This window comes from Tursiops truncatus, chromosome 20, assembly GCF_011762595.2.
Source record: "Tursiops truncatus isolate mTurTru1 chromosome 20, mTurTru1.mat.Y, whole genome shotgun sequence".
NCBI lineage: Eukaryota > Metazoa > Chordata > Mammalia > Artiodactyla > Delphinidae > Tursiops > Tursiops truncatus.
This window is the reverse complement of record NC_047053.1, coordinates 57,038,141-57,050,197: the sequence shown is the minus strand read 5'-3', so window position 1 is coordinate 57,050,197 and position 12,057 is coordinate 57,038,141. Positions and strand designations below refer to the sequence as shown.

Genomic DNA, 12,057 nt, shown 5'->3' with positions numbered 1-12,057 from the left:
GTAGAAAAGTGTTCGATGATAGAAAACAAAACAAAACAAAAAAACAAACAAAAAAACCTGCCTGCTTGCAGTTCTTGCGATGGCCGGGATGCCACAATAAACTTGCTTTCCCGAGCTGGGGAGGACGGAGCAGGCCGGGGGAGGAAGCCAGAGCACTTGAAAGGCGGAATCAGAACTCGGGCCGGGAGCGCCCGGGTGGCCTCGGGGGCCTGGCGGGGGGCGGGGGCGGGCTGGGCCGGGCCGGGGCGGGCGCGGCGCGCTGTCCCTTTAAGGCGGGAGGCGCGGGCCGGCCGAGCGCGGCAGTGATTGGCGCGGCGGGATCACTGGCGGCCCGGGCCCGGCCCGGGGGAGTCGGCTGGAGCCGGCTGCGCTTTGATAAGGTCCTGGCAACTCGGTAACCACCCGAGCGCCGGGAAATAAAAATAACCCCTCGCAGTCATGGATCGCCGGGCCGCCGGGCGTCCAAGGCGCCCGTCTCCCCCGGCGAAAGCTGTGCTGTAAAAGGTGGGGGCGGAGGCGCGGCCCCGGCCGAGCCGCTTCCGAGCCGGGTCCCCCCCGGGCCGGGGGCGAGGTCGCGCCCAGCCGCGTCGCGGGCGCAGGGCGCGGGAGAGGGTCCGGCCCGGCCGAGAGGCGGCCGGGAGGGCGGCCGCGAGCCGGACGGCCCCGGAGAGGGGCGGCCGGGGCGCCGGGGACGGCCCGGAGCGCGGCGGGCGCGTACCTCCCTTTCAGGACCGTGCGCCGGCTCGCGCCTTTGAAGTGCACAGTGAAATCCACGGCGCAGTTTTTGTTGGAAGCGCCCGGAGGACGTTGGGTGCCCGGAGTGGTTGCTGGAAGCGGGGCCCGTGTCGAAAGCCGGGCCGGGCGGGGGCCGGAGGGGCCGAGGGCGGCCGCGGCGGGGGCGAGGCCCACTCGGATCTTCCGCAGAAAGAGGGGCGGCGGGGCGCGCCTCTGCCCCCTCCCTCGCCGCCGGGTTCCCCGCACTCCCTCCCCGGCCGCGCGACTCCCCCATGTTCCCCGACGCCGGGACCGGCCCGGGGGGGCCCGGGGCCGCGGCGGCGAGCCGATCCGGGGGCCGGGGCCGAGGCCCTGCCCAGGGCGCCCGCGAGGTCTGGGCGCTGAGCGCGCGCGCGGACCCCTGGTGAGTGCGAGGCCGAGGCGGCGGGCGGCCCGCGCGCTTTGATGTGCCGGGCGGCTCTTTGAAGTGGGCAGGCCGGCTATTTCGGGGCGCGCTCCGGGCGGGCGCGGAGAGGGGCGGCGGGCGCGGCGCCCGGCGCTCCGGGGGGCTCGGCCGGGGTGGCGGGGGCCCGGCGGAGAGACTTGTGCGAGTGGCGGCCGCGGCGGGGGCGGAGCGGGGGCAGATCCCCCTCCCCCGGGGGCGCCGCGCCGGGGCGGTGCTGGATGGGAGTCTGGGTGCGAGTGTGCGCCGGAGTGCCTTTGGGAGGTGGGATGAAAGGGTGGCGGCGCCCCCCGCCCCCTCCCCTCCCCCCGCCCCCTCCCGCCTCTCTCTCCTCCCCTCCTCTCCTCCCCTCCCGTCCTCCCCTCCCAGCCCCGGTCCGCGCAGAGGGGCCCCGAGCGCCGGCCGAGGCTCAGTCTGCGCGCCCGAGCGGCCCGAGCCCGGGGCGCCCGCGTCCCCCGCGTCTCTCCTGCCGCCCGGCCCCGCGCCCCCGGCCGCCCCGGCCCCTCGTGCAGAGAGGCCGAGCCTCCGCGCGTCGCCATTGCTGGACCGGCTGCCGCTTTCCGCGCTTCTCCTGCGGGCGCCTCCGACCCGGGCTCGGGGGCTGCGAGCGCCCACCGGGGCTCTGGACGTGTCGGGGTGGATTGGGGCCGGGCGTCGGGCCGGGGGGGCTCGGCGGAGATGAGAGCCGGGCCTCGGGCCGCCTTGGTCTTCCAGGTAACGGGGCCGCCCCACCTCCTCTCCGCCCGGGGAACGCGGCGCTACCGGCGGCCTGAGGCCCCGCACGGGGGCCACGCGCGCCCACCCGGAGCCCAGGGTTCCCGCCCCCGGTTCGGGGTCGCGCCCCCCGCCCCGCCCCTGCCCTCTCCCGAGTTTGATCCTCCCCTTGCAGGGGAAAGCGGCTGGTTTACTGGTTAGATAAGACTTTTTGCTTTTGGGAAAAAGAGGCTTGAGGTCAGCCGAGTCTGGGATTCCTGGCACAGGCAGTGTTAGCGTGAGATGGTCTCTGATCCGGTTTTGTAGGGTTTGCGGCTCCAGGAGGCGGGGGGCGCGGGGGCGACGGGTCGTGAGGCTTCTCTGCTCCCTGGCAAAGTTGGAAGATCAAAGCCTTGTCTGAGTGAGTGGATTTCTGGTTTGGGGGAGCCCGGAAGACCGAGGTGTAGACTGAGCCGGATTCTTGGCGGGAGGTGGGGGCGCAGCGAACGCTTCCATCTGGGTTGCGGGGCGGGGGCTGCAGCCGGGAGTCCGGGCGCCCGTTCCGCCCTGTGCTGGGCGGGCTTTCCTCCTCGGTCGAGGCTCTTCTGAATTTTTAAGGAGTGGGAGGGGGGGCGCAGGGGGAAGGGGTGGGTGGGGGGAATGGGAACCAGATGCCGGGGACGGGCGCGTTTGGAGCTCGAGTTATCTGTGCGGAGAGCCGAGTGGGGAAATTTACCGAAATTGGTTTCACCTGCACACAGCCCAGCGGCGCGGGGTTGCGCGTCTTTGGAGTGGATGCTGTCGGGGCGAGGGGAGGGCAGGGGAGGGGAGGGCCGCCCTGCGTGCGCCCGGGCCGGTGGGTTTTTGGAAGCTGGTGTCTTCCACCTCCCGAGCCCTCCGCCCCCGCTCCCCCTCCCCGCGCCCCTTCCCCGCCCCTTCCTCCTCCCTCCTCCCCCCCAAGCGTGCAGGGAGCTCAGATTTCGCCTTTGAAAAAGCAGCGTCTGATACTTTAGATGAGCACCTCGCAGATAGCTGGGTTGCTTGATTTGAATTTGAGGAGTTGAAAAGCCTGTTTACTTTCTTGCTTTGATGTTGGGTAGATCTGGTTTTGATTATATCAATACCCTTTTCTCTCCCTCTACCTCCCCCCCCCTTCCTTTTCTTCCCAGAAAGGAGGCTCAGATGAGTCCCTGCTGACTTGAGAGAGAAAGAGAGACCACGCTGATTGCTGAGAGGAACTGGAAGGAGAAAAAAAAAATTCCTCAACTCAGCGAGAAGAACTCACTCGCCATGAGCAGCGCTGTGTTGGTGCCTCGCCTCCCAGACCCCAGCAGCAGCTTCCGCGAGGATGCCCCGCGGCCCCCAGTGCCGGGCGAAGAAGGGGAGACCCCACCGTGCCAGCCCGGGGTGGGAAAGGGCCCGGTCGCCAAACCCCTGCCTGTCTCCTCCAATGCCAGGCGGAATGAGGACGGGTTGGGGGAGCCGGAGGGGCGGGCGTCTCCGGATTCCCCTCTGACCAGGTGGACCAAGTCCCTGCACTCCTTGCTGGGTGACCAAGACGGTGCTTATCTCTTCCGGACTTTCCTGGAGAGGGAGAAATGCGTGGATACCTTAGACTTCTGGTTTGCCTGCAACGGATTCAGGCAGATGAACCTGAAGGATGCCAAAACTTTACGAGTAGCCAAAGCGATCTACAAGAGGTACATCGAGAACAACAGCATCGTCTCCAAGCAGCTGAAACCTGCCACCAAGACCTACATCAGAGACGGTATCAAGAAGCAGCAGATCGACTCTGTCATGTTTGACCAGGCGCAGACGGAGATCCAGGCGGTGATGGAGGACAACGCCTACCAGATGTTTCTGACTTCTGACATATACCTCGAGTACGTGAGGAGTGGGGGTGAAAACCCGGCCTGCGTGGGCGGCGGGGGGCTGGGAAGCCTGAAGCTCGTGTGCGGCTACCTCCCCACGCTGAACGAGGAGGAAGAGTGGACTTGCGCCGACTTCAAGTGCAAACTGTCCCCCGGCGTGGTCGGCTTGTCCAGCAAGACCCTGAGGGCTACAGTCGGTGTGAGGTGCACAGAAACTGTCGAGAATGGATACAGGTGAGCCTTTGGTGGAGGGTGAGGGGCTGGGGGGAGCTTGGAGGGTGAGCTGGCCTTTGCAGATGTTTTGAGTTAAGTGGGGTGGATGGACGGATGCATGTGCTGCTGAGGCTGACAAAGGCCTGTCCTGAGCTCGGACCGCTGGCCACGAACCCTTCGACCTTGCGTTTTGCTGTTGAAAGGGGCGGGAAAGCGACGCACACACAGCTGAATACCTGTAGTCTTCCGGTGCCGGCTTCACACAGGGGCAGGCAGTGTGCGTTCATGCGGGTCACTTCCTATCCTGGGCCAGTCTTGGGGTGGGGTGGTGGAGAGAGGACGGCAGCTTTTGATGCCGATGACTCACCAGCTACCAGGCACCGGTTTGGGAAGGGGCTGTTCACAGCTAAGACATAGGGAGTAGGATGGACGTGGCCAAGGAGGCACCTGGCTTGTGGCGGAGCCCCAGGAAATAACGTGCGTGCCCACGACCGTGGGGATAAGTGGGATCCGTTGAGCTTTCCGTTCAGATGAGAGCCAGCAATTGGCGTAACAGCTGGGCTTGCGGTTCTCTTTGTGGAATGAGGTATTAACCCTGCAAGAAACCCTCCTAAGGAGGGGAGGCCCTGTGACTTTCCCGAATGCAGGACCCTTAGCTTTGGAGCCGCTGATACATTATTCTGGGTTTTCAGTGCCTGCGGCCCGAGGAGCAGACCCCAGTTGATTATTGCGTTGCTTGGTGCTGATGGAGGAGAGGTCTTGGCCGGAGAAGACTGGAGAAGGGAAGAGCACCTTCTCTTTCGAGGCTTCAAAGACCAATGGTTCTTTATAGAATGGCCAAGTCTCAAGATTCTTGACCTTTGGAGGCAACTTCAGACCTCCTGTTAGAATGAGTTTTTCTGTCTCTTTCTCGCTCTCCCCTTCCAAATGTCCAAAAAGAGAGTGAGCCTCTCAGTCCCAGGTTGCTGCGGACAGCATGAGGGGAGGGGCTGGCCGGGAGCCGCTTATCTCGCTGTCCATTGTGTCCGGCTCCGTGGGTTCGGAAAGGCAGACGCAATCTGGCGGCTGTCTCTCTGGAGGTTACCCTCCCTCTGTAGGGTCCGAGGTAGGAGGAGGGGCAGAGGACCGGGGTCTGAGCCTGGAAGCCTGTGATCTCGGGGTGGCCCTGCAGGGAGGGAAGGATTGTGTTGGGTCCACCAGGGGGCGCGCCTGCAGCCTCGGGAGCCGGCCGTCTGCGCGCAGACATCTGGTCTACACCTTAAGTGGGAACGGATTGGCTTTTGCGAGGGAGCCAAGGATCACGTGAACGGAGTTGTTTCAGCATCTCTAAGCTCATGGCTTCAGGCTGTTTTGGAGGAAGATACTGGCTCTGGCTTCTGTGGCTGGCAGTCACGGGCCACCTGCCACCCCTGCCCTGTTCTGTTAGGTGGACGTTTGGGTAAACCCGCTGGCCTCCATGCCCTCCAGGTTGGCAGCGGTCGCCAAGGCTACTTAAGGCCTGTGGTCAGGCAGCTTCTCCGAGAGCCTTCAGACAGTGCGGCTTCTGTGTCCTCCAGTGTCAGGGCCCAGCGCACCACCTTTGTAAACAGCGAGACAGGCTCCCCAGGTGGGACCCTGCTGTGACCCCTCCCCTTCGCGGGTGGGCAGGAGGACCCAGCCTTGGCGAGCCCCTCCCCCTTCCACAGCCCCGCGGCTGGGCTGTCACTAGGGTTCAGCTTTAGGGGGCGGGCCCTTGGGAGCGTCGGAGACCCCGGATGCAGGGCCTGGGGTGCTTTGCGTGTCAGCGCTTGCCTTTTGGATGGGAACCGTGGGTGTTCACATACAGATGACACCTTTCCTTGGCCTCTGGGGTTTCCATGCGAGATTCGTGTGTGTGTTTTCTCCCACTGTTGGGAAGAGATGACATATCTTACCTGGACTGCACATGTCTTACCTGGGCATCATCAGAGAGAAATTAAGACGCACCCCGGTATTTTGTTTAACATGCGAGGTGTTCAAGGGTGCCTGAGGTGTGCTATTAGGAGCTGCCCCGAGTTATTCAGAGGCCCGAGTTGCAGCCCGGACCGCCTCTTACCGCCTGGGCTGAAGTCTTTCTGAAGCCCGTGTGTCCTCTGTAAAGGGAGCGGACAACCCTCCCTTCAGTTTATGTCACAGGTCGCTGTAACATTAGGACCAAGATAACAGACAGGAAAGCCCGTTGCGAAGGGAAGCGTCTGAACAGTACTCATCACCGGCTGTGTGAGAAGCGCCAGCCAGGTTCGGGTCCCGCTTTCAGAGAGTGAGCCTTGGGCTCTAGCGTGTGTTCACTGTGAAGTTTCAGCATGTCCCCTCCCCGCGCCGCGGCTTTCTCTGCTGGCGGAACTTGAGCCGCGTTCGCAGCTCTTCTGGGATGTGGGATCGGCCCCAAGTCAAGTCCGCCTCCCCGCCACTTGTCAGGCCAGGTGCAGTGAATGAACCAGGAGCCCCGAGTCCTGCCCTGCCGAGGGTCGGTCCCTTTCACCAGCTGTTGAGCAGCAGTCTGGGCAGCTGGATGCCAAGGGCATGGCTGGTCTTTAAGCCCTTTGATTTCCTTGAGCGCTCAGAGCAGCCTCGTTTTAATGACTTGTTTGTGTCCTTACTGACGTGGTGTCAGGTTTCATGTAGAGTTGGAGCCTAGGAGCAGGCATGGTCCTCAGAGGGAGGGGCTCGGGTTGGAGAGGGGTCCAGCAGGAGGCCTGGGCTTCTGATGGTCCCTGTAAGTAACCCAGAGCCAGGGCGAGACACACAGACACACACACACACACACACGGGGACACACACAGACTACACACACACAGACACACACCCACACACACGGGGACACACACAGACTACACACAGACACAGAGACACACACACACACGGCCGCACACACACACACACAGGCTACACACAGACACACAGAGAGACTATGCACACAGACTACACACAGACACACACACACACAGACACACACACACACAGACTACACACAGACACACACAGGCTACACACCCAGACACACACAGGCTACACACGGACGCACACACAGACACACACACACACAGACTACACCCAGACACACACAGACTACACCCAGACACACACCCAGACACACACAGGCTACACACGGACGCACACACAGACACACACACACACAGACACACACAGACTATACCCAGACACACATACACACAGACTATACCCAGACACACACACAGACAACACACACACGGGGACACACACACACAGACTACACCCAGACACACACAGGCTACACACGGACAGACACACAGACACAAGACACACAGACACACAGACACACAGACTATACCCAGACACACACCCAGACACACGCAGACTACACACAGACACACACACACACAGACACACAGACAACACACACACGGGGGCACACACAGACTACACACAGACACACACACACACACACAGAGACTACACCCAGACACACACCCAGACACACACAGGCTACACCCAGACAACACACACACAGGCTACACACACACACAGACTACATGCAGACTATACACACAGACTATACCCAGACACACACACAGCACACACACGGGGACACACACAGACTACACACACACACAGACAGGCTACACACAGACACACACAGACAACACACACACGTACATACAAACTACACACACACAGAGACTACAGACACAGACTACACACAGACACACACAACACCTGGAGCATGGAGGCGTGTGCGGAGGGGCTGTGGAGTTTGGAGCCGGGGTCGGGATGCTCTCCTTGTCCTGCCCTGGGCGGTCTCACCTGTCTCTCACTGGACCCTCTGCTCTGGCCTCCTGCTCTGGTGAAGTCAGGGGGCCCCAGCAGGTGGCTCCCCGCACTTCCTGTCCCCCCAGAGCGCTCGCTGATGGGGCCGGTTTATGCGAAGCCACTGGAATCGAGCTTGGCCTCCATCCTCAAAGCAAATGAGGCGAGAGGAGAGCTGTGCTGGAAGCAGCGGGCCACAGCGAGCGGTGCAGGCTCTGAGGAGGGCGCTTTGCTGGGACACGCTTGTCGCTTGTCGAAGCTGGCCTGCTCTCAGAAGGGCGTTGCCTGATGCCGTCTGCGTGCCTGGCCTCTCTCGCTCCAGGCAGAGGGCTTTTTTTTTTTTTTTTTTTTTGCGGTACGCGGGCCTCTCACTGTTGCGGCCTCTCCCGTTGCAGAGCACAGGCTCGGGACGCACAGGCTCAGCGGCCATGGCTCACGGGCCCAGCCGCTCCGCGGCATGTGGGATCTTCCTGGACCGGGGCACGAACCCGCATCCCCTGCATCGGCAGGCGGACTCCCAACCACTGCGCCACCAGGGAAGCCCCTGTCAGAGGGCTTTTGAAAAGAAGAGCACACAGCCTTAGAAGCCAATACTTTTTAAGTTGCATTGTTGTGAGAGGGGACCCAGAAAGGGGTCCCAAAGGTCACGTCTATTGTGCTCTCTGTATGGGCTTTGCCCTGGTGTCTGGGGAGCAGGCGGGGGCCTGCAGCATCTCACTGAGATAAGAGATAAGAATGGTGGTGGGGGGCAGAGGAGGAGCCCACATTTCCCTTCCCTTAAGGTCCCAGGAGCCTCTGCTACCTGACAGCTGAAAGCCCTTTGCATATTGAAATTGCAAACCAGGTCTGTGGATGGATGCCCAGTGCAAAATCTGTACTAGGCCTTTACTCTCCAGAGCAATTTAAAACCCTTGCAGCAACTGGGAGCACAACAGTCCTGAAGAAACACTCAAAGCATCTGGGGACAATTACTGCAGTGTGGTTGAGTTTCTTCCCTTCTTCTTCTTTTTTTTTTTTTTAAAGCGATCACAAGAAAGCAGCTCTAATTCAGTTTCTTGAAATTACGTGATGATTTTGACAAAGTTCTGAGCTCTTAAAAAATTGAGTCTGTCTCTCCCCACAGGCCTGCCACCTTCCTCTGCCTTGTCCTGTTATGATGGTAGGAAAATCCCAATACTTATTGCAGGCAGCTGAGCTAAGAGCAGTATATTCCATTTTTAATTACCGGTCACACAGTAGCCCTCTATTTTGGAAGGGAGGGAGACGAGTTTATTTTGGGACCCGTGTGTCTGACTGGGAGCACAGAACTCTGTCCACGCTCGGGATCTGAGCGAGGTGCCCTTTTCTGTGGGGGAGGGAGGGGTTTCTGTTGAGTCATTTTCTCCCTGCAGAGGCTGAGTTACAACCCTCATGCTTGGGGCACCGTTAATGTGTTAGTACCACGAAGGTAGCACCCTGAAGGGATGGAAAGAGTGTGTGAAGGCGGTTTAAGGCCATTTTGGCTCTTTTGATCTCCCTGCTACGCCTCTTAGGCGAAAACACCCCTCAGCAGCCCGCTTGGTCCTGGGTCCTTAAAGAAGGAGAGTGGAAAAAGCTTTGAGCTTCTGCCACGAGCCCCACGCTGCCTGCGGCTGGGGAGGCCCAGATGGGGAAGACAGACCTGTCCCTGCCCTCGTGGAGCTTGCAGTCGCGTACACGGGACAGGCCTTCACCATGGAAACGCACTGACGCTGTGTAATTGTCATGATCAATGTCACCCAAGAAGTCTTGTTTTTGTTGGCGGTGGTGTTTTGGAGCGTTCCTATGCCAACCCCGTAAACAGTGCCCTCGTTGGGCCTTTCGGAGAACACGCGGACCCCGTGCAGGTGGCCGTGTTTGAACTGCGCGCTGCTTTCTTTAGTGGAGCCCTGTGTCCACGGAGGTTGTGACACCTGGGGCCACCCAGCTGGCCGGGAGCCAGGCCAGCACCAGCCCGCGGCCTCTTGATTTCTGTGTTACTTGATTCCTGAAGTCCATCAGCTTCTCCATCCTGCTTTGAGGCAGCGGCCCATCGAGGCAGCTGGGGGCTTTGGGCCATTTTAAAGCCTTGGGCGACCCCGTGACCTGCACTCACCCGCCCCTTGGGGCTGCCCTGGCCGTGGAGAAGGGATTTTTTCTTTCTGGCTTGTACGCCATTTCCTCTTGTCCCACCTTCAGTGGCAATACCACCAGAGCCACCCTCCTCCTTATCGGCTAGGAGACTGTTCTCACTAAATCATCCCTCATCTCATCTCTTCTCCAGAAAGACCAACTGCCTCTCCTTGGTTCTCACCACCCTCCTCTCTCTCTTGCCCTGGTGTCTGGAGATCCCACACTGAGGACGTGGGGACCAGTTCTACGTCATGGAAGATCTCACCAGCCTCATTGCATCATCGTAGAAAATCCTGGGGGCGGAGTGGGGGGGGGAGCAGAGTATCCAGGTGACAAGGTCAAGGTCGCTGGCCCGTGGTATTCAATGACCAGAGTGTCCAGGTGACAGGTCAGGGTCGCTGGGCCGTGGCGGTCAATGGGTTCAAGCGCCACGTTCCTCGTTCGCACTTTCTGGTCACTTCTGCACCACGTCACATTCCTGGGATCTGGCTTGACGTTCCGGCCTAGCTCAGACCAACAGACTCGGGGTCCCTGCTGCCGTCGCCTCCTCCAGGTGACCGGAGGTGGGTTCCACGCGGCCGGGCCTCCAGCGGGTGGTCTCCGACAAGACTTTCGGCCCCTGCTTGGGGCCCGTTACCTCCCTGGGGGGTCGTGAAGATGATCGGGCAGCAGACAGTCCTTGAGCCCCTGCCGTGGGCCGGGGGAGGGTGCAGCAGGGAGTAAACCAGGCCCTGCCCACAGCGAGCCCTACGTCCTGGTGGCCCTCGGGCTTCGTTAGCATCTCGGGGCGGTGGGGTTGGGCTGGACAATTATTGTCACTCTTGTTTGTTTTGTCACCGCAGCTAGAGGATAGGCCCCCTGAGGACAGCAGCTGAGCTGTTCTCCCACCTTTTCCAGCCCCGCTGCCCTCCCTCCCGCCAAACTGTGCAGCGGCTGCCTGCCTGCCCCACGGCCCCTTCAGTGCAGCCTGGCGGCCCCCCCAGACCCCTCGTGCCGCTGGGGAAGCCTCCGGCTCCCCCTCACCCAGCCACCTTGACGCCCTCCTGCCCCAGGCTGGGGAGGACTGTCCACCGCTTCTCCCATCCCTGGTCCTCACATCTGCTCCCCCCCGTCCCGGGGAGCCACCCGGCCTCCCGGCCCGCCCCCTCCGACACTGCAGGGCCAGGACTTCCTCTTCCAGGTCACTCATCCTGCCTCTTATGCGAGAGCTCTTTGAAACGTCGAGGCTGGTCTCTGAACAGGGGCAGAGAGAGTGGCTGAATGGGAGCTGCACGAATCCATCCCACGCCCGCTGCTTCCAGCTCTGACATCCAGGGCTGCTGTGCTTGTGGGGCACATCTGTCAAACGGGCACACGCGCTCCTCGCCCAGGGGCAGTGAGGGCCGGAGGAGGTGGCGTGTGTCGGGCACCTTCGTGCCTTCCTTCTGGTACCCCTGCCCAACCCCCGTCACGGGGACCCGCCTGCCAAGGCATGGGTGCCAGGGGACCAGAGACCGGGGCTGTGCACCTCACGAAAGGGCTGGGGCTCGGTGAGCACGGGCAGGAGGTGCTGTCACCTTTCAGGGGCCCCTTTCACCCGCCAACCCCAAGGCCATCTTTACAGACTGGCGGCTGCGGCCTGATGGAGTAAGTTCCCTTACTTGGACTCGGTGGCCCCGGCAGAGCGGGCCTGGGTCTCTGCAGACGAGGGCCCTTCCTGCAGCCCACCGACCACGGCGGGTTCTGCCTCTCCCTTCCCTCCCGCACTGAGGCCCTCGCGGTGACACAGCAGGTGACACAAGAGGAATGCAGCCCAGCTGGGCCGGCACACTGGCGTTTCTGGGAGGAGGTCGGGGCTGGGGGGGGCAGAACAGGGGCAGAGGCACCGGAGCAGGGCCTGGACCTTCCTTGGAAACCGCTGTGCTGCTCCTCTGCGTCCGGAGGCCCTCAGCGGCCCTGGGGGTGCAGCCTGGCTGTGGGCCGAGGCCCAGCTCGGGGCAGGACGGAAGCCCCAGACCGCGTCCTGAACTTGCCTATCTGTCCGTCTGTCCACTCGCCAGGCCCAGCCGCTAGTTGTTTGCCTCTCATCTCCGCTAACAGAGCCCGGGAGGGGAGTGTGGAAGTTTCGCTGTCCTCTTGTCTCCTTCCCCGTACAGGCCTGGGGGTGGGCGCAGGGAGAGAGGACAC

At 61.9% G+C, this 12,057-nt stretch overlaps 1 protein-coding gene across 9 annotated transcripts in view; it reads left to right on the top strand.

The window, feature by feature from the left end:
- Positions 1 to 369: 369 nt before the first annotated feature.
- Positions 370 to 12,057, top strand: part of AXIN2 (axin 2) — a 29,556-nt gene continuing 17,868 nt past the window's right edge. For 3 of the 9 annotated variants that reach the window (XR_012328839.1, XM_033847037.2, XM_033847042.2), the window contains exons 1-2: positions 1,014 to 1,138; positions 3,040 to 3,975. Coding sequence is in view for 8 of the 9 variants with exons in the window: in XM_033847037.2 (XP_033702928.1) it covers positions 3,161 to 3,975 (815 nt within the window). In the remaining variant the exon portion in view is untranslated. Of the gene's footprint in view, positions 505 to 1,013; positions 1,139 to 1,500; positions 1,892 to 2,197; positions 2,292 to 3,039; positions 3,976 to 12,057 lie in introns of those variants that run through there. The other 6 variants (XM_073798455.1, XM_073798453.1, XM_073798454.1 and 3 more) reach the window with 6 other exon arrangements.